The sequence below is a fragment of the Silene latifolia genome, chromosome 7 (genome assembly GCF_048544455.1).
Source record: "Silene latifolia isolate original U9 population chromosome 7, ASM4854445v1, whole genome shotgun sequence".
Lineage (NCBI taxonomy): Eukaryota > Viridiplantae > Streptophyta > Magnoliopsida > Caryophyllales > Caryophyllaceae > Silene > Silene latifolia.
Window position 1 is genome coordinate 25,674,025 of NC_133532.1, and position 23,126 is coordinate 25,697,150.

A 23,126-nucleotide genomic window follows, 5' to 3' on the forward strand; every position below is an offset into this window, starting at 1 on the left:
GTGAAGGCTAATGATTGTGTTTGGCTAAGTAGATTACATATACGTTGTAGTTTTTGTACTTAGTCTCGGATGATGGAATCTGTAATCTCGATGACCTTGTAATATTTTGTTTGATTATATGAAATACAAAAAGCTCACATGTTACCAAAAAAAAAAATATTATAAAATTACATATAACAATTACGGTGATTTGATTCTAAATTTATTAAAGAAATATGATAACAATTCTAAAATGTAAATAATTAAGTTCATTACGAAAAATGATTTCAATTGAGTATAATTTTCATTATATTTATTGAAATATTTTGATATGTAGATATGATCAAAGTGAGTGTCTCACAATATTTTACATTTACGTAAAAAAACATTTTAAGAAAGTTATACAACTTAGACCACTAAATCATTAAGAAAAATATATTTTGAAGAGTCATTTATGTATTAAAAACAGAACTTAAAAAAACTATTAACAGATAAGTTTTTATATCGTGAGAATGAAAAAAAATTATATTGCAAGAAATTGAATACATATGAGATTTTGATAGGTTTAAATAGTGTGATAACGAGTATGTGTACGAGTATGTATGTACACAGTGATCGCGAGTGGATTTGAATAATCAAAACTAAAAGTAATGATTATTAAGTCTTATAGTATTATAAACGATATGAAAAAGTAGAAAACATATTACAGTTTTCTTTAATATCTTCAATTAAATATGTATATTTCAAGCATAAAATAGTGATCATGACTAACTAAATATTAGTTTTAGTTAAATATTTTATAAAATGAAACCTAAAAAAATTAAATTTGAGAAAAATTAACATATTTGTATTTATAATTAAAATATTAAAGGTTATATATAAATTATATTATTTATCTATAATTATAATAATAAAATTTTAAAACAGGCCGCGCGAAGCGCGGGATACTACCTAGTAGAGGCGTAGCTACCTAGTAGCATGGGGTAGCAGCCGCGACCCCAAATCCCAAAAATTTGACTAAGAAGACGAAATTTTGCTACTCCATATATCGCTGATATGTGTCAAAGGATAAATAAATAATACGTTTCTAAGGTACCATCAGAATGTACATGGTCTAGTGGTAAAGTATAAGTACATCTCTCAGGAGAGTCGGGTTTGACTCCTACAATAAGCAATTTTTTACACTAATATCTCTCCTAATATCCCATTCTCTAATTCCGAACTCCATTTCCCTCGAAGGCCCGTTTATAATTTTTTTGTATAATTTTTTTGTATAATTTTTTTGTATAATCTTTATATTGTAATATTATTAGTATTTTAAATTATATTTTATTTAGATATTTATATAAGTATGTTATAATATAATAATTTTTAATATTTTATAATTTTATTTGTTTTTCAAAAATATTTATATTTAGTTAGATTTAAAAGGTGAGAAAGTGAAAATATATAATGACAAAACGAGCTCGATTCGAGTTCGAGCCGAGCTCGAGCTTTTCCCGAGCCGAGTTCGAGCTTCAATTTTTTAGGCTCGACGAGCTTGAGCCAAAAAAAATGCTTAATGAAAGGTCTTAACTACCTAGGATTTGAGGCACCGTCATTCCCGTCAACAACCACGTCAATTATCGCGAAAATATTTTTTTTGTATTTACAAATTGAAAGTGTAGTTCTTATTGACAACAAAAAAAACGAATTGTTTATAAAAAAAATTATATGTTGTTATTGTGCTCACGGCTTCACGCTACTTTCGCTACCCCAAATTTTCAATCCCGGCCCGCCCTCGCTACCTAGTATATATATATATATATATATATATATATATATATATATATATATATATATATATATATATATATATATATATATATATATATATATATATAGAGAGAGAGAGAGAGAAGGGTTCTCATAAGGCCCTTACATCTTATGAGTCCCTAAGTCCTTATAAGGACCTTAGGATGGAAGGAATGGAGGGATGAGATTACATCTCATTCAAGGGTCACAAATGAACCTCCCTAATTGTGTATAACTCCTCCTAATTTTGTACAACTCTTCCACCATTCTAATCTCCCTACCCACTTCCTCATTATTCATTCTTTCACATTTCTCTCATACACTCATTCTCTCTCATCTTTCTCTCATTCTCTCAAAAAAAAAAACCAAATCAACAAAAAAAAAACCAACAAAAAAAAAACCAAAAAAAAAAAAAAACAATAACAACTTCATCGACAACACACCACCATAACAAACCACCTTTCCACCACCATTCACCACCACCATACCGTCCTCCCTCCTTTACTCCACCACCATTCACCACCACCATACCGTCCGACAACCACCCCCGTTTCCACATTTTCAGACCACACCACCGGGACCACCAACAACCAATCCCGACTCCACCACCACGCATCCCACGCCAACCACCACCTGCGACCTCCTCACGTCGTCACCCTATCTCCTCTCTTTCTCGCCCCACTACAACACCACTACAACCACAACAACAACACCAGCCGGCCTCCCTCTTCTCCTCCACCACCACCACGCATCCCACTATCCTGCCCATTCCCCTCCACCACTCTCCTCGCCACCCTCCTCTCCCACTGCCAACCATGCCGGCAACAACCACCCACAACAGACGCAATAACCGCAACAACAGCCGCGACATCAACAACCACAACCAACCCGACATCCCTCTTTCTCTCCCATTTCCTGCCACCTACAGCCACCCTCACGGCCACCCAGAACCACCACTCGACTCCTCTCACCACCCTCGACCTAGATCTGTCCATACCCAGACCCAAACCAACCCGAAACCCCTTCAAAAACGAAGCCCTAAACCGGGTCACCAAACCCCTTCTCACATTCGTTCATGCCGCTGTCTGTTATTTGGTTTTCTCGTTTTTTTTTTTTCGTTTTTTGTGTTTTTGTGTTTTTGTTATTTGGTTCATGTGAATGGTTCCCAGATCTGGTTTTTTAATTTTTGTGTTTTTGTTATTTGTTTTTTTAATTCTTTAATTAGCTTGTGTTTGTCTCTTTTTTTTTAGTGTTTTTTCAGATTTACTTTATTTTGTTATTGTTATTTGGTTTTTTAATTTTTGTTGGTTATTGATGGGTTGTTATTTAATTTGTTCAGATTTAATATTTGTTGATTAATTACGATTTTTCATATTTATTTGGTTTTATAAAAGTTATACTATTTACGACTAAATTTATACACTTAAAACATTAAAGTTATACATTTTATGACTAAAGTTATACCCTTGAAACATTAAAGTTACACTATTTACGACTAAAGTTTTACCCTTGAAACATTAAAGTTACAATTTTTATGACTAAAGTTATACATATTGTCGATTAAAGTTATACACTGCGTGCATTAAAGTTATACACACGATATATAAATTTTTTGAGAATTTGGTTCGACTATTATTTTTTTTTGAGAATTTGGTTTGTGGGATGTCTTTCGGTTTTTTTTTTTTCATTATTTTTTTTGGCCTTTTTTCAGTGTTTACATATTATGGTTTTTTTTTAGATAAGGATTTTTGTTTTTCTAGTATTTTTGGTTTGGATTTTGGTTTTTTCTTTTATTAAAGTTTGATTTTTTTTTATTATTTATTTTTTTCAGATCTACTTTTTTCAGTCCACTATGTTTTTTTGTTAGATTATTTATTATTGTATTGTATTTTCTAATTTTTGATCTTTGTTGTTTTTAATTTCTAATTTATTATTTTTCAAGTTTCATATTTTGGGCTGAAGTTATACAATAATCAAAATAAAGTTATACTATTAACTACTAAAGTTATACATTGTATAAATTGAAGTTACGCAAATTTTGGACTAAAGTTCTACATCTTGTCTATTAAAGTTATACACTGGGTGCATTAAAGTTATACATCTTGTCTATTAAAGTTATACACTGCGTGCATTAAAGTTATACAATTTTGGACTAAAGTTATACAATTTTGGACTAAAGTTATACAATTTTGGACTAAAGTTATACGCTTAAAATATTAAATCTCTTATTCTTCTCATTTCTCTTCATTTTTGGACTAAAGTTGCGCCATTTTGGACTAAATAATGTCACTTTATGGACTAGAGTAATTTGGACTTAAAGTTATACAAATATGGACTAAAGTTATACAAATTTGGACTAAAGTTATACAAATATGCACTAAAGTTATTCATAATAACAGTGAAGTTGAACACAATGTCATTGAAGTTGCACACAATGTGGATTGAAGTTATATATAATGTCAGTGAAGTTATACTTAATGTTGATTGAAGTTGTACAAAATGTCTTTGAAGTTGTACACATTTTGTATAACTTTAGTCTATAATAGTATAACTTTAGTCATATTTTGTATAACTTTAGTACATAATAGTATAATTTTTAGTCCTTTTTTGTATAACTTTAATCCTTTTCTGTATAACTTTAGTCTATAATAGTATAACTTTAGTCGTTTTTTGTATAACTTTAGTCCAAAATTGTGTAACTTTAGTCCATAATAGTATAACTTTTAGTCCTTTTTTGTATAACTTTAATCCTTTTTTGTATAACTTTAGTCCTTTTTTGTATAACTTTAGTCCAAAAATCGTGTAACTTTAATCCATAATAGTATAACTTTTGTCTAAATGTAATTAAGATTTGAAACTAACACAATGTCATTGTTGTACATAATGTAAGTTAAAGTTATACATAATGTCAGTGAAGTTATACATAATGTCAGTGAAGTTATACATAATGTTCATTGAAGTTATACATAATATCGGTGAAGTTGCACACAATATCATTGAAGTTGTACATAATGTAAATTAAAGTTATACATAATGTCAGTGAATAAAGACTAAAGTTTCAAATATCTTCTTTTTAGATCTAATAATTTATATAACAAGACGAATTTTAAGGAAACGACATTTGTAAAAATAAAAAAGTATATCACCCAAAAAACGATATTTAAAACCCGAATTTTTTAAAAAAAAAACGTATAACAAGAAGATATTTGAAAAGAATAAGTAACAACAAAAACCAACAAAAATTTACAAATAAAATAAACCGACCCAAACAACAAATTTAACACAAAATCTAAAAAAAAAAAAAAAAAAAAAAAAAAAAAAAAAGTGACGAAAATAACCGAGTAAGATGTGCAAAATCTGGAAAAAAAAAAAAACGAGTTTACCGACGGCGGTGGTGGAGGTGGGTGGCGGTGGGGGTGGGCGGTGGGTGGTGTCGGGTGGGATAGTGGTGGTGATGGTGGTGGTGAATGAGGAAGAGAGGAATGAATGATTTATTTGAGTTTTTTGATTTATTTGGATTTTTTGGGTTTTTTATTTATTTGGATTTTTGGGTTTTTTTTTATTTATTTGGGTTTTTTTTTAGACTTTGGGAGAAGAGAGAAATGAAATGTGTAAGATGAAAGAGAAATGGATGAGTGGAAAACAAATATATAGTAAATTAGTGATTAATTAGAGTGGATTAGTGAAGGAGGAGAGAGATGGTGAGATTAGCTATTAAACACACTTTTTTGGGGTTGATCTTGGCCATCCATTTTCACCATCCAATGGCCCTTAATAGAACTTATGGACTCAATATATATATATATGGCCTTAGTTGATCTCTTCTATATATATATATATATATATATATATATATATATATATATATAGTAATAAGATCAAGTGAGTTCTCCTCTTACATTTGAGTCCATAAGTCCCATTATGGGCCATTGGATCTAGGAAATGGAGGGCTAATATGAGAACAAAAAAATTAAGGTTAATGCTCTAATTTTTCCATCTTCCTCTAATTTTCTCATTAACTACATTAATCCTCCTCATCTTTCATTCACCAACTCATTATCACATCTCCTCATTCTCTCTCTATATCTCACTTCTCCATATTCACTCCAAAAAAACCAAGAAAAAAAAAACCCCAAAAAACCAAACAAATAAAAAACCCAAAAAATCCAAATAAATCATTTACTCATCTTTTCCTCATTCACCATCCACCTACCACCACCAACCGGAAACCACCACAGTCGCCAACCGCCACCGCCACCGCCGCCGCCGCCGCCACCGCCGCCGCCGCCCCGACGTCTTTTTTTTTTTTTTTTTTTTTTTTTTTTTTTAAAAAAAAAAACTTGATGTTTGGGTGTTCTTTTTATTTTTTTTGTTGTTTTTTTCCTCCTTATATCGTCTTGCTATATAATATTGTTTTAAATTTGTGAGTTTTTTTATTTTTAAGCTTAGATCTACTAAAATAGATCAATTTTCATTGACCCATTTTTTTTTCATTTCCGTTTTTTTTTTTTTCAATTTTGATGTTTTGGTATTTTTTTTTCCGGTTATTGACATTCTTACAAATTATAATGTGATTTTAGTACTAAATCAATTAGTTATGAAATCTCATTTTTTACTTTTTTCTTGTTGATATCACTTTGTTAATATCCGTCTTATTATATATATTTGCCAAATTTCGTATTTAAAATTTTGTCTTGGTATTGTGTGATTTAGGATCTATTAAACTTACTTGTTCGGTTAAAATTACACTTTTTCGGTTAAAATTACACTTTTGTCCGTTAAAATTACACTTTTTTTCGTTAAAATTACACTTTTTTCGGTTTAAATCACAGTTTTTTTCCTGTTAAAATTACATTTTTTAACGTTAAAATTACACTTTTTTCTGTTAAAATTATACTTTTTAACGTTAAAATTACACTTCTTTTCCGGTTAAAATTACACTTTTTCCCGTTAAAATTACACTTTTTTCTGTTAAAATTACACTTGTTTTCATTAAAGTTACATTTATCTCTATTATTAAAGTTACACTTATCTCTACTAAGGTTACCCTCTCAATGACTAAAGTACGCTTTTGGACTAAAGCTAGAACAATTTGGACTGAAGTTACACAAATTTGGACTAAAATTACACAATTTGGACTAACTAATGGAGTTATTTGTAAATTGTAACTTACACAATTTGGACTAAAGAAACACAAATTTGGACTATAGTTATACAATTTGGATTAAAATTACACTTTTATGGGCTAAAATTACACTTCCGTGGACCAAAATTACCCCTTTGATAGACTAAAGTTATACATTTGTGGATTAAAGTTACACATTTTTGGACTAAAATTACACTTTTTTGGACTAAAATTACACTTTTATGGACTAAAATTACACTCATAAAACGATAAAAGATATACACTATCAATGTACTAAAGTTACACTTTAGTGGACAATGATTGAAATTGCACAATCTCAATGACTCAAAACAAATGAATTGGGTAACTTTAGTCCAAATTGTGTATTTTTACTCTAAATTTAGTCGTAAATAGTGTTATATTAGTTCAAACAAATTCAAATTTATTCGTAAATAGTGTATTTTCAGTCCAAAATTGTATTTTTAGTCCAAATTTAGTCGTAAATATTGTATTTTTAGTCCAAATTGTCCAAATTAGTTAGTCCAAATTGTCCAAATAGTCCAAATTAGTTAGTCCAAATTGTCCAAATTAGTCGAAATTAGTTAGTCCAAATTAATGTAACTTTAGTCCAAGAGTATAACTTTAGTCATTATGAGGATAACCTTTAACAGGAAAAAGTGTAATTTTAACGAAAAAAAGTGTAATTGTAACAGGAAAAAGTGTAATTTTAACGAAAAAAAATGTAGTTTTAACAAAAAAAAGTGTAATTTTAACGAAAAAAAGTGTAATTGTAACGAAAAAAGTGTAATTTTAACGAAAAAAAGTGTAATTTTAACAGAAAAAAAGTGTAATTTTAACAGAAAAAAAGTGTAATTGTAACAAACAAAAGTGTAATTTTAAGCAACAAAAGTGTAATTTTAGTTACAAAAGTGAAATTGTAACAGACAAAAGTGTAACTTTAGCTAACAAAAGTGTAATTTTAACCGAAGAAAGTGTAATTTTAGCAGAAAAGAAGTGTAATTTTAACAGAAAAAAAGGTAATTTTAATAGAAAAAAGTGTAATTTTAACAGAAATAATGGTAATTTTAACCAAAAAAGGTGTAATTTTAACCAAAAAAAAGTGTAATTGTAGCAGAAAAAAGTGTAATTGTAATAGAAAAAAGTGTAATTGTAACAGGGAAAAGTGTAATTATAACAGAAATAAAGTGTAATTGTAATAGAAAAAAGTGTAATTTTAACAGGGAAAAGTGTAATTATAACAGAAATAAGGGTAATTTTAACCAAAAAAAGTGTAATTTTAACCCAAAAAAAGTGTAATTGTAGCAGAAAAAAGTGTAATTGTAACATTAATAAAAACCCAAATAACAAATCTAAAATATAGTATAACACCCACAACATTAACATAATAAAAAACCAAAATAAAAACCAAGAATACTAGATCTAAAATAAAAAAAAAAACCGAAATAAGAAGTAGATGAAAATAAATGAAAAAATCAAGCGAAATCTTAAATACAACCGTTTACAAAACGGAATCTATACCTTAAAAAAACGGAATCCGACACAAGTAAACACGGAATTCAAATTATATAAACATTGGAAACCTCAACAAAAACCGAATCTGAAATTAAAAAAAAAAAACGAATCTGAAAAGGGAAGAAAGGAGAGTAGTGGTGGGGTTATTCGTTAAGAAAAAACCACCCAACAACAATTTAAGAAAAAACCATTAAAAAAAAGATCTCAAAATAATTTTAAAACATAACAACCCAACACCAATTCACGCAAAATCATTTTCACGCAACCCCATTTTCACGCAAATCTTAAAAGACTAAAAATGGGGAAGGAAGAAGAAAGGAAGGCGTGTGGTGGTGGATCTAAAAGTTGATGCGGTGGTTTGTGGTGTTCTGGTGATGGCGCTGGTGCGTGGTGGATGGCGGCAGCGGCCGCGTGTATGGCTGCAGATCTGAAAATAAAAAAGAGAAAGGAGAATATAGTGGTTGTGTGGCGGTGTTCAGAGGGGACTGGTGGCGCTTCTGGTGTTGGTGGCCGAAAGGAGGAGTAGAAGAAGTGGTTGTGGTGTTGATTGGCGGCAAATCTGGAATGCGGTGGTGGTGGTGTGCGTGTGGTGGCTGCTAGCTTGGAGGTTTAGTGGTTGCGAGGGGAGGTGACCGTGTGGGTGAATGGTGACGGGAGTGGTGGGTGGTGTGCGTGGTGACGGGAGCCAGTGGTGGAGAGGAGGACGGATTATTTTTTTTTCCTCCTGTTATTTTGGGTTTTTTTTTTGAGTAATTATTTTGGGTTTTTTTTTTCAGATTTTGTTTGTTTGGTTTTGTTAGATGAGAGAAAAAAGGGAGATTGTGAGATTTAGAGAGAGGGAAGTAGTTTGTGATAATGAGGGATGAATGGATTAGTGAGTAACTTAATTGCAATGAGGAGCTAATTAGACTAGATTGATTTGTGGCCATCCATTGAGATGTAATCTCATCCCTTCATTCCCTTCATCCAAGAGCCCTTATAAGGACTTAAGGACTCAATAGATGTAAGGGACTTAGGAGAACTTCACACTATATATATATATATATATATATATATATATATATATATATATATATATATATATATATATATATATATATATAATTTTTTGGTTTATTGCGTTATTAAGCAAACTAATTAGATAATTAGCGTTGAGTTGAAATTATTTACGTTTCTAGTGTCCACGTCATCACTTTATTTTTTTTCGCAGATTTTCAACAAAGCCGCTAATGTTCTTAGCGGCTTTGTCAACTTTTAAAAAAAAAAAAGCAAACACCATAAGCCGCTGAGGTTCTTAGCGGCTTTACATGAGGAAATTGGAAAAAAAATGCTGAAGCATTCCAGTAGCTACTGGACTCCAGAAATGCGAAAAAACAGACAAAGCCGCTGAGGTTCTTAGCGGCTTTGTGTAATTTTCACAAAAAAAAAGAAAAACCCCCGTAAGCCGCTGAGGACCTTAGCGGCTTTCTTAAGTTTTTGAAAAAAAATAAAAGTCAGAATTCTGACTACCTCCCACCCACGATTTGGGACCAAATACAATAAATGAAACCTGCAAATAAAGCTCCAAACTCAGCATGAACAATCACACACACACACATGATTGAATTTCCGAAAACATGTTTCATTTGATTGAAAACGTAAAATAAAAGATAGTGCATACAAAGTACTTATAAGGTACCAAATCTAAAGTTCAAACAAAGTACCTAAAAGTGTTTTACATTGTTAACAATTCCAACTAATTTTACTTTGAAATCAAACTAATCTTAGGCCAATCTCGAGCGTGGCCTCTTTCCTTTTTGTCTTGAAGTTGAACCGCTCGGTGTCGCCTCCTCTTGGATAGGGGTAAGTTGAACCGCTCGGTGTCGTAAGTCATATCTTCGAGGTTCATTGTGTGGAGGGCTTGGATGATCGGCCTCGGTAGGTAGGATTAGATGCCCGTGTCCCGTCCGTTGCAAGCACTCGAGTGACATTGACTGCATTTCTTTCACCATGTTTACATGTGATAGTGGCACACCATCCGGCATCTCACCAAGCATAGTTGTGGCACGTTCATAGTTGTATACATGACCTTGACTCTACAAAATTGAACAAATAACAAATTATACAAAGGTTGTTAAAAATAATTAAATAGCAAACATGTAAAGGTTGGTAAAAATAATTAAATAGCAAACAAAAAACATTATAGAAAGAATTACTTACAAGTAACATATTGTCCGCCGCATTTGGATAGAAATTGTGTCTCTTCTCATATAAATCCTTGTTTTGTGTTTCGGCACTAAGCGGGCTAATGACTAGACGAGTGATTTTACGATACCATTCTAGGTATGGATCATTGTAGTCAAGATAACCCTTGTAGGGAAGACCGCGAGGAGTCAATCTTGATTTGCGGTTGTTCCACTTGTCAATGCTCAATCTATGCAATTCCTCATAATTAGTCGCATTTCCCCGTCGATCTATCTTGTGCAACTTCTTAGAAGTCTTGCACGAATTGGGTAGCGTTGGATGCCAACCAAATTGCCTAACAACCCTCTCCGCATAATGCCACTCAACCGCCTCAAAGCAAATGAGTGGTGCATTTACAATCCACTCATAAGGGTCTTCGGTACAAATGTCGGGGAGAAGGGCAAGGACTTCCCTAGAGTATGGTTCCCAAGTAAACATGGAGTCGGTCATAGTATCAAGAGCATGCCTAAATGTGACTAATCCAAGCAAGTGATCCGTATAAGAACGGTCTACTCTTAGCCACCTACAACCTAGAGGGTCAACACCCGGGACTACTTGTGAACCAATAGGGTTCTCTTCCCCCTCTATTTGAGGTAACATAATGGTTGGACGACCAATAGATATATGCTCCCAAGACCAAAGTTGCATTAGGAGAAGACAACCACCTATCTCAATGCTTCCTCTCCTAGAAGCCGTACACAAATGTCTATACAAGTAAGCAAGTGTCGCACTCCCCCAACTATATTCATTCAATCTATCCAAATTGATCAAAAGGGGGAAGTATAACAATTGTACTCTATTCCCACTTTTATCCGGAAAGAGCACCGTACCAATCAAGTATAACAAATAAGCCCTCACAAATCTATGTACTCGCACCTCACTAGCATCTTCGGGTAGGTCTTGGTAATGGGTTCTTAACCAAGATAACTTCAATGTGTTACCCTTTAATGCATCGGGAGGTGGCCGCCTACCTAGGTGCTCATCCAATAACTCGGACCAAATATAATCACTTTTGCCCGTGATAGGCAACCCACCCACTTTTAGACCCAACAAAACACCGACATCTTGCAAAGTGATGGTGGCTTCTCCAACCGGTAAATGGAAAGTGTGGGTTTCTTGTCTCCAACGCTCAACTAATGCAGTTATCATATCGGGACGCGCGACAACATAAACTAACCTATGAATACCATGAAATTGTGTTCCGCTAATAAAATTCTCGACGGCCGGGGCAACGGTAAATTTATTTTTGGAAAATAAATGATTTCTACATTTGAGTGTGCCGACATCCTTCAAAATAAATAAAAAGAAGTATAAAAACCCATTTGACCTTAACAAATCATTTAAAAAAAATAAATATAACATAGTGAATAAAATGACGACATATTACCTCTCCCTCCCAAATGTCCGTGCTTCTATGGTCCGACTGCAAGGTGAGAACGCTAGGATCCACTGGGCCCGGCTCCATTTGACCTTCACAAATCATTAATAAAATTACATCAAACTACAAAATAAAAATAACATGGTTTATAAAAAAAATAATGACAAAATATTAATAACATGGTTTATAAAAAGAATAATTACCCCCTTGTTGGACATGACCGCTTGTTATGACCCTCTACATTGCATAAACTACAACTATAAGAGGACTTGGAATTCTCATCCATTTCATTACGAATTCTTTTTGATATTGGTCTTCCCTTTCCTCTCACCTTAGCATAATTTGGAATCAATGTTTTATCCGTCCATGGTCTCCAATAACCCTCATCCGGAATTGGTTGAAAGATTGTGCGATAACTACCATGGTATTCCCCGGAAGAGTACAAAGGGTCAACAAATTGATCCACGTCGATCGAAAAAGCACGACATACCGCCATTACATGTGAACAAGGATAATGAAAGTTTTTCCACTTATTACAAGTACAAGTCCCTTCATGCAATCGCACCGTGTGGCTTCTCCCGGCACGATTTCCACTCCTACGACCTTGACATGTAGACACTTGATAAAGGCCCGTCTCAAAATCATGTTCATTAACTTCATGGTGGGCGGCTATTTCTTCAATTTCATCTAGTGTCTTAGTAACTTTGTCCGACCATTTCAACCCACCTAACAACCTATCCCTTGTCAATTTTCTTCTCTCAACAAAATACTTGTTAACTCGGGTAAAAGTGGCTTTTACAAGGGCTTGAATTGGGAGAAATCTTACCCCCTTCAAAACACCATTGAAACATTCACTCATATTTGTTGTTTTCAAACCATATCTCTTCCCACCATCGTGAGCAAGAGACCACTTGCTTGGAGGGATGCTATCTAACAACGCTCTAGCATTCGCATTGATCAAACCTATTTTCTCCATACCTAAGTCAAATTTTCTAATTTGATGTTGCATTGCGGTCTCCGAGAAAGTTGATTTTAAATCGGAATCTTTGAACATCTTGTTGATATTTGATGCATGATGTCTAATACAATACCTATGAAAAGCGTATGGCTCTTCCCAACCACTTCCCGGTTGACTCATTGACTTCAAAATACCCCCATGGCGATCGGACAAGACACAAAGACCTCTACGATTTGTCACATAATGTCTTATGCAAGCCAAAAACCAACTCCAATTCTCATAGTTCTCCTTCTCAACAATGGCAAACGCTAACGGAAAGAGTTGTTCATTTGCATCAACTCCCATTGCAATCAACATAGTCCCACTATATTTACCATAAAGATGAGTGCCATCTATGGTAATTATTGGCCTACAATGTGGGAAGCCTTTGATCGAGGGACCAAATGACCAAAAACTTTATCAAATTGTTGGACATTGGGATCATTAGTGGGCTTATTGACAAAATGGACGGCGGTTCCTGATTAACCTCTTTTAAAGCATCTAAGTAACGGGGAAGATAAGCATAAGACTCCTCCCAATCTCCATAAAGATCCGCCAAAGCTCTTTGTTTTGCCATCCAAGTCTTCCAATAAGAGATCTTGAAGTTGAACTCCTTTGTTATGGATGCCCTTAACAAACTCACCTTAGCCCCCCAATCTTCTTTCACAAGATGCTTAATAGCATTGCTAATAAACTCACCCCTTAAATTTGGATGATCAAGAGATGGTTTCCGAACCACACAAGAAGCTTCATGTGGCCCTTCGTATGACACAATTGTGAAAACATCCATATGGATGTTTTTTTTAGTGGCTCTCAAATACCAACTACAAGGTGACGGTTGTCTATTACATTTATAAGTCACGGTGTGAGGTCTTGATTCGGCAATTTTATAAACTTGGTTTCTAGCCACGTTGTAGGTTGTCACAACTTGTCGCAAAAGCTCTTTGCTTGCAAAATCTTGCCCCTTACTAAATTCCTCACCACTCTTAAATGGAGCCACACATGACTTATACCAACTATTTTCATGCCCAACATCTAAAACTCCAAGTTCGATAAATTGGGTGTTAGTACATGGTTGAGAAACAAGGTCTACCATATCATCCTCACTCAACAAAAGCAATGCATCCTCCTCTTCAATCCCATTTTCAATCTCATCTCCAAAAATATTACCATCTATGGCCACTTTGTCAACATGATTACTTGACAAAGACACATGCCAATTAGGATCCTCAACTTGACTAAGCATATTTGTGAATGACAAATTAGGATCTTCTTCAATAGGCTTTAACTCGATAAACAAATCCATGGAACCGGCTTTTGATTGACACACAATTGCCCACAAAGCTTTCAAACTACGATCATTATTCAAGGATACTACTTTGTAACCTCTTACACTTGGAAATTTCATTTTGATATTTAGCTCAAATTTTGATCTATCAACCTCTAAAGACTCATAAATTTCATTCTTGAGCTCATTAAAACTAATATTACTACTAACAAGAACAAAGGTTTCACAACCACCCTTATAGCTAATATCTTCACCATTTACCACAACTTCACCATTCCACCAACAAGTCAAAGGGTAATTATTCACCTCCATTGTAAATAATCAAACTAAATACTAAGCACAACAATCAATCTACTAATTTCAACAATTACAAACTAAATAAAACGAAATTACTAATTAAAAACTAGATAAAACGAAATTACTAATCAAAATAAATCGAAATTTGTAAACAAAAGTTGGGGATTAATTGCTACTCTATGCACGAAACTAGTACATTAGGGATGAATTAATACCTTTAGATGAATATAGGATGAACTAGGTTGATGGATAGCAAATGATTAAAAGAAATTAGGACGAATTTGGATGACAATTTGGGGTTTTCGCAACTTAGGGTTTCGAAAATAAAATTGGGGATTTTCTGGGTTTGTGTAAATAAGAGAGTGATTGTGTTTACTCGGGTTTTTTTTTTTTATATAAGAGGGAAATACGCCATCTTTCACAAATGGGCTTTGCCCGATTTCGCTTTTTTTTTACGCACTTTGCTAAGCCGCCTGTGTTCTTAGCGGCTTCTCTTGTTTTTTGTGTGCCTCACAACTCCAAAGATATCTACCTCATATTTAGGTATGGCTTGCAATTTTTTTTTTTAATGAATCCTTGCAAAGCCGCTAAGAACCTCAGCGGCTTTGCTATTTGTACCCATTTTTTTGCACTCCAAGAGCTAATGTAACTTGAGGACGAAATTTTTCAAGAAACAAAGAGGCAAGCCGCTAAGAAGTATAGCGGCTTTGCCAAAAACTGGAAAAAAAAATCGGCGATGACGTGGACACTAGTAACCAAATTATGTTAAATTAAACGCTAATTGTCAAATTAAGTGGATAATTAACACTAATTACCCAAAAAGTTCATATATATATATATATATATATATATATATATATATATATATATATATATATATATATATATATATATCACCCACAAAATAAGTAACTAGAGTTCATTTTGGTTTGTTTGAATGCAGAAATTGCAGCTGTTTGATAGTGGCAATTTAGCCCTGGTTGATGCCCAGGAAAACATAAAGTGGCAGAGTTTCAATTTCCCAACAAATGTGTTACTAATGGGGCAAAGACTCAGTGTAGCTACTCACCTCACCTCATCAATTCCTACTAACAATTCCAACTCATTCTTTTCATTTGAAATTCACCATGACAAGCTTGCTCTCTACTTGAATTTAGGTAGTAATGACATCAAGTATTCCTACTGGGAGTTTCACCCTTCCGCCACCCGTAACATTACCTACATTCACTTGTCTTCAAAGGGTCTCGATTTGTTCGATGACAAGTATCGAAATTTCTCACAAATTCTTTCTCCGATTGAACAACCAGTACGTTTTCTAGCACTCGCTAATGACACGGGAAACCTCGGTCTTTACTACTATTCACCTTACAAAGATAAGTTTGAGGCATCATTTCAAGTCCTGAATGCTACATGTGACCTTCCTCTAGCTTGCTCACCTTATGAAATTTGCACATATTCAAATACTTGCTCATGTATAAGATTATTAACAAACCCGGGAGATCATACTTCGAAATTTGACTGTGATCCGGGAATAACAGGGAAACTCTGTGGGAAGAAACAAGTAGAAATGATTGAATTGCAGGATTCTGGGACACTACTAAGGAATTCAACCACAATGACTAATGTTAGCAAGGATGAATGCGCTAATTCTTGCTTAAATGACTGTGATTGTGCTGCTGCATTATACTCATCGCGGATTGGTGAATGCATGTTCTATGATACAGTCAGAGGAGTTAAACAGGTTAATAGAGGAAGTGGGTTGAGTTATTTGGTAAAGGTTCCGAAAGGGAGTACTGGAAATCAGAAGAAAAGTGGTTTAAGAAAATGGGTTTTGGTTCTAATAATAGCAGCTGATGGGTTGATACTGTGTGTAGTAATTGGAGGGCTTGGCTACTTCTTGATTTGGAAGAGGAGGAAGATGTCTAATGATTGCAACAGTGATGCTTCATGACCATCACGAGTCATTCACCACCCTAAATCTGAGTCGGAATTTATTAGATTGTAGTGCAGCAGAACAGCCATATAAAAATCACGACAATCGATTCTGCAGTAGAAATCGATATTCAATGCCATGACTAGAGCTGATACACATAAGCAACTACAACTTGTCTTTGTGCAAAGCTGGTACAGTGATGTTTCGAGTTTGAATCTCGTCAGTATCAAAATTATTCTTGTGGCCATTACACCAAAAGATTACTGTCTTTGTAATTACCGTCTTTGTAAGAGTGAAAAAAATTAGAAAACCCCACATCACGTGGGTGTTTACATCAAAAGTATTATGTTTAGGTCGATATTTTTACAGAGAATCGACTATTTTGGAATGCCTCGATTGCACTTGTATTGAATCAGATGTTTCTCATTGACACACATGATTAAATAAAAATTCCAACTTTACAGTTTATTCAAGCACATGAGTCGAAGGCTAATATATGTTACAGTCGCCTTCCATGAACGATGAAAGGAGACATAAATCAGCGCATAAATCTAGTTCCTCATCATATGACGAACGTCTACTGAACAGTGTGAACAAGTGGTGGCTTGATGTATACCACACTCCGTTCTTCGAACCGGAATTGGAACATAATGTCATTAGATGGTAGTAAGCCAAAGAAACATTGCTCTGCTAGAGAGGATGCCTTCTTCAATGAATCAACGTGAGACCACAAGAACTCCACATGACGCCTCTACCCTGATGCCAAGCCCGCATTTTCACCAATCTGCAAATCCAAAGGACAACCTATTACTCCACGTAAATCTACACAGTATCAAATGTGATCACATTAAAAGTCACGATATTTTGTAGCCTTCTAGGTGGAATAACCATTTCTTAATTCAAAGAGTAGTGATTCCTTTTCTCTTTGCTATAGTTATGGATGAGTTGACAAGGGATATTCAGGACGACATTCCTTGGTATATGATGTTTGCGGATGATATTGTGTTGATTGATGAGACGAAAGAGGGGGTTCAGAAAAAGTTGGAACTGTGGAGGCATACTTTGGAGACTCGTGGGTTTAGGTTAAGCAGGAGTAAGACCGAGTACTTGAGGTGTCAGTTCAGTAACGTGGCGGGGTCGAGATCGACAGAGGTGGGGAGTATTATTTTCGATGGAAATGTTGTTGTGGGGCAGATTAAGATATCTGGGATCTATTATTCAAAAAGATGGGGAGTTAGACGGAAATGTGGCTCACAGAATTAAAGCGGGATGGTTGAAATGGAAAAGTGCTACTGGGTTTTTATGCGATAAAGATATGCCCAAATTTTATCGCACGACGATTAGGTCTGCTTTACTTTACGGCTCCGAGTGTTGGGCCGTGAAACATTAAATATGAGTGTGGCGGAGATGCGTATGTTGAGGTGGATGTGCGGCCATACAAGGAAAGATCGATTAAGGAATGAGGTGATTAGGGAAAAGGTGAAAGTGGCGCCAATAGAGGACAAGATGATGGAAAACCGACTAAGATGGTTTCGCCATGTGAGAAGGAGACCTATGAACGCACCAGTTATGAGGCAGTTACTTCGGGTGGGGAACAGAAAAGTTTGCTAGGGGTAGAGGGAGACCAACACAGATCGAGCACGATATGAGATTTCTCGGGCTTGATGAGGGAATGGTGACGGAGAGGGCAATGATACATGTGGATTTTTAGCATTTGACGTTATTTGATATATTTAATGTTTTTTATTTAATTTTTAAAATTTATTTGTTTCTTTTCGGATTTATTACACCTTTTTACCAACAACTTTCTTATATATTAATACTTGGTTAACTTTTAAGCTTAAGTTTTATTTCGATTTTCAAAATCGTTTTAATTTTTATTCTCGATTTACTTGGCTTTCGTATTATATTTCACTCCCCTATTGTTTTTCACTTTTTCATTTTTGTTTTTCGCATTTTGAGGTGTGCGTTCACACATGGACGGTTCTAAAGGATGATTCATGTCAGCCGACCCCAAATCATTTTGGGATTAAGGTTCTGATGTTGTTGTTGTAAAGAGTAATGATTCCAGGAAATAAATTTACCTCCATGTTACATCTGAATTCCCATTCGGTTTTACCAATCAAGAACTTCATCTCTGCTGATGTTATGTCCACTGTCACTGTTGAACATCAACAGAAAAGTGTAAGACGTGTCGAAAGTTGAAAGTGAGGATCTAAGAAGTCGGAAAAAAATAAAAGAAAGAACATAATTGTCAGATGTACCTAATTGAGTAAAACCATTTGTGATCATTTCTGGAATCATGGTGTTCAACGCTTCAGTTGGTATGATGGCCTCACAAGTGCGAGACATAGTGCCAGAGTATGCATTGAAGCCAACATTGTTTTCTTGCAATCCAACTCCCAATACGATGCCAGGATAAGTCACTGAAATTTTATGACGATAAAATTTCAAAGCCAGGCAACCAAATATGTCATACGCTTACTTCAATTGATTCCTACTTCAAAAAATAGTATTTTAACATTCATAGCCTAGATCAAAGGAAGGCACTAGAAAGAGCTACTTGAGGTGTTTTCTTAACATTTTACTAGAGACTTAATCACAATCAGAAAAATTGAATTGTACTAAATAAACATTCAAAGACAAGCATCGTTTTATTCGCCTATAGAAGTTATTACTTTTTATGTAGGACAATAATTTATTTGTGCACTCTCAACAACAAATATAGGAGGTGTAAAACCTAAATCTCCTATTGCACAAACAAGAGCATAGAAGTAAACCCTCTGAGTATGGTTGGCAAATGAGTTGAATGACTTGACTAACTTCAAAGGAATTATTATGGTAAGTTTACAGTTCATTTCTAGTAGGATGGTTAGAGTTTAGACTGAATGTTCTCTATTACTCTTTGTATTAGGCAGTAAAGACTACAACTTTATAATGTTTTCTTATTCTAGATGTAAACATTTGAACTGCTAAACTCAAAAAAGCTAAAGATGTGCTTCTACATATCTGGGAACACCTCACTTCAAGATCCAACTTATCAGGTGACAAGTTATGCAAGCCAGTTAGTACGACTCAAAGCAAACAGCCTATCCAACTACTACAAGAAACAAATGCGATCCTGTGAAATCACATAAAAACGAGTCTAAACTAGAGGTGATCATGGGCCGGGCCAATGCGGGCTTGGGCCGGGCCTTTCTAACAAAAACGGCCCATTAGTGTGGGCCGGGCCGGGTCGGGCCAGGTGCGTGGGCTTATTTAGCAAGCCCAAACCCGGCCCTTATGGGCTAATGCGGGCTTTTTGGCCTAAATGGGCTTTTTCAGGCCCTAAAATTTACAATTTTCCCTAGGAAATAATTAGCGTAATACCTTCAGTTACAACTTTTAAAACTTACATAGTGTATAAAATTGCACAAAATATGATGAAATGCATATAAATTGCTCTCTAAAATAAAATAATGACAAAAATCGTCACTTTAGAATGCTTAATCATGCATTCTTAGATATGATTTATGTTATGTATACTTTGTTTTATAAATCTAAAAAAATATACTTGAGTTTGTAAAGAGTTGGGTAAAACTTTAACGCTATTTTAATAGGTTTTATTAGAAAAAATATTCATTATTAATAAATATGGGCGGGTAGCCAAAATTTAACGCTTTAACGCTTGGCCCAAATCCAAATTTCAAAATATTTTGTGTTTTAGTTTACCAGGCTTTTTTGGGCTAATACTAATCTCAAGCTTTCTTCAAAAACCGGCCAGGTGAGAGGCTAATGGGGCCATTTGATCAGCTCTAGTCTAAACCACACAGAAGAAAACAAGCAGAAGAAAGTACTCATAAGCCCAAAGGAACTTCTATTCTAAAACCAACTAGCAAGAGTAGCAGCCGGTCTCTCCAGTTTAAAAACACACCTAAAACTCCAATCCAGTAGCGAAAAGCAAATATACCAACAACAAAAAAAATAGTACTTTGAATAATTAAAAAACGCAACATTACGTCCTGAACTTGAATCTTCAAAACCTATGTTTCCCTACTAAAACCCATTATAAGGGTCCGTGATTATTGTGTAAGACCGTCTCACGCTTTTACAATATAATTTGTTTAAATAGTTTTCAAAATCCACAACAATAATATCACACAAAACCCTAAATAATGAAATCAAAATCAAATGAACAAAAAAACCCAGAAACTTACCAGATTCAAAAGAGAGCATTGAAGAACCATTTTCCTGATAAAAATTAATACCATCCTCTTCAATTGCTTGGAGCATCCTCAACAAAAACTTTAAATTAACCATCTTGTTCATCAAGGGTTGGCTACATTGGAAGTTTTCTAATTCATTGGGTTTCAAACACATAAATGTAGTGAGCCCAGAATTAGAGTCGGGAATTGACGAGATTTTTAAACCGTTAGTTGGATCAATGTCAATAATTCCCGACCCTTTCGAATTAGCTAGGGATAGAGCTTCAATGGCGGTCTTTAGTTTACCACCGTGGTTTGTTTGGAAGCTTATAGTTTTTGTTGCCATGGCAATTGATTGAAATTTGGCAGACACAGTTAGGAGAGATTTTCGGGATGAAGATGAAGTATTTGATACGGGGTATATATAAACCCTCGTAGATGTATAATACATGAGATTGATATAGCTAATGAGTATTAATATAAAACTAGTTTTGTGGTAGTGAAATTCGGGTTACGTAAGAGATCGTTCATGCGATTTTCCCTTTAGTTTTTTGATGATTTTTTCATTTTTCATTCGTGGTCTATCTCTATAATTATTTTTAAATTCGTATTTTAGGTATGTTTTATCGAGAAATTTAGAAAATGAGTCGTTTCTATGAATCGATAACAAAAATAAAGTTAACACATGAGACACTCCACGATATCTCATATTAATATACTCATATATTTTATAAAAGTAAAAGATTGGGCTTTTAACGAGCATGATGAATTTGAATTTATGGCAAATTAATGAAAGAATTAAAAGTTAGAAAAGATGCAAAGACAAACAAAGCATTTGTGTAGAGTTCTAACTATTGCAATATTATGATAGGGAAATTGAAAGGATGAGGTGTGGTTTATTCAATAGGAGATAACCTATTGTGAAAGTGTAAGACTTAAAGCTCTAACTTTTCATTAATTTGTTGGTGTAAAAATTTTTTTTTTTACTACTTTTTGTAGTAGCTTGATATTCAGTTATTTACGATTTTACCTCATTCTTTAGTATTGTTTTTTTTCATTGTAACCTATTATATTCTCATTCTCATTACTTTTGTAACCAAATGATATTATTTTTATTCAACGTCAAATTTGATATTTTTGTTAGTCAACTTTATTAAAATGATGATACTCCGTATTAATTAAAAAAATAATATATAGTATTAAACATCGTTTATATACCTCTTTTTTTTAGTTTGGAAATAATGATGATATTTAAGACTTAAAATATTCTTCACTCATTTTCTCTTAACTATTGTAACGTTTAATCAAATAAAAATAATTTAAATAAGGTGTGTAAATAGATAAAACATCCATTCTCACATTGAAAATTAAAAGTAAAAAAGATATTATACTCATTAGTATTATGTTATTTTGGGATAAAATGTAAGTAATTATACTAAGAGAATTAATATAAACAGATTATCGCAAATCGATATATACAATGTACTTTTGCCATCTTATCATCAAAGCCACAATAAGACAACAAAATCAAATGTATCCTATCTCATCTCATTAGTACTCAAATCATAAGAAAAATATAGATTTACCCATCTAACCAACTTAATTAAATATATAGAGAATACTATATTTACACCAACTTGCCCTAGTCATATTTGTAATTTGTTGTTAATATCAATCTTAATAAATTTATTACACATTAACAATGATGAATATAATAAAAACATCCGCAAAACAATCTATCACTATTGAAAAGAGATTAAAAAAACTAAAGTTACAATTTAGTCAAGTTATATTACTACGAAAACGCGGGTTACTGACGGGCAAAATCCGTCGAAGCGATTGACCCTAACGTCGGTGATGATTTCCTTCACCAAAGTTTGACCACCATTCGCTGATGATTATATTCAATCGTCGACGATCTCAAGTGTCTTTATATACATTCGACAATGCCTAAAACAAACTATATAATACAAATGCTTGTTGAATTCTCCACTTTTCTTCTACTTCTCTCTTATCTCTTCATTTCTTGTCCATTTGATTCCTACACACCACAAAGTAAAGATATGAGAATTGTTGAAAAATAAATCAAATAAAATAATTAGGTGAAAATAAACAAACTTTTTCATTAATTTGTTTTTGCTAGGAATGTGCTAGAATTTTTTTTTTTTTTTTTGGGAAAGGTTAAATAAAATAAATCAAAAGAATAGAGTTATGTACAACTTTGCATCTATCACACTATTACATCAACAAATCAGACTGCGCAAAACAGACTAACGAATGCTATTCAACCAGTCCATATCACTTTGCTTCAAATTGTTGCAATTTCTTCTAGTAAACCGAGAGTGCACTTCAGACAAAACGAGCTGCACCACCTTAGCAGGTGCCCTTATGTAAT

The 23,126-nt window shown here is 33.7% G+C and overlaps 3 protein-coding genes across 6 annotated transcripts in view; 1 reads left to right on the forward strand and 2 right to left on the reverse strand.

Moving 5' to 3' along the window:
* LOC141591999 (G-type lectin S-receptor-like serine/threonine-protein kinase SD2-5) overlaps positions 1-16,887 on the forward strand; it is a 28,206-nt gene extending 11,319 nt beyond the window's left edge. Inside the window, exon 2 of the mRNA XM_074412532.1 lies at positions 15,558-16,887. Within this exon, the coding sequence (XP_074268633.1) occupies positions 15,558-16,565 (1,008 nt within the window). The 3' untranslated portion in view covers positions 16,566-16,887. The remainder of the gene's footprint in view (positions 1-15,557) is intronic.
* LOC141592000 (serine/threonine-protein phosphatase 7 long form homolog) lies at positions 10,003-11,926 on the reverse strand. The gene is made up of 2 exons (XM_074412533.1): positions 10,631-11,926; positions 10,003-10,506 (listed from the first exon to the last, which is right to left on the reverse strand). Exons 1-2 carry the CDS (start codon positions 11,801-11,803, stop codon positions 10,195-10,197), a joined length of 1,485 nt encoding a protein of 494 aa, XP_074268634.1. The 5' UTR covers positions 11,804-11,926; the 3' UTR covers positions 10,003-10,194.
* Positions 16,888-16,927: 40 nt separating the features above from the next.
* LOC141592001 (uncharacterized) lies at positions 16,928-21,209 on the reverse strand. Of its 4 annotated transcripts, none has more exons than XR_012521018.1 (4): positions 20,673-21,208; positions 18,812-18,973; positions 18,632-18,708; positions 16,928-17,331 (listed from the first exon to the last, which is right to left on the reverse strand). XR_012521018.1 is itself a non-coding variant. In XM_074412534.1 (4 exons), the coding sequence occupies exons 1-4, from the start codon at positions 21,180-21,182 to the stop codon at positions 17,299-17,301; spliced, it is 768 nt and encodes a 255-aa protein (XP_074268635.1). In that variant the 5' UTR covers positions 21,183-21,209; the 3' UTR covers positions 16,928-17,298. The 4 variants fall into 4 exon arrangements, 3 of the variants coding, with proteins under 3 accessions (XP_074268635.1, XP_074268637.1, XP_074268636.1); XM_074412534.1 differs by having other exon boundaries at positions 20,687-21,209; XM_074412536.1 differs by having other exon boundaries at positions 18,812-18,946; positions 20,744-21,181.
* Positions 21,210-23,126: the final 1,917 nt, after the last annotated feature.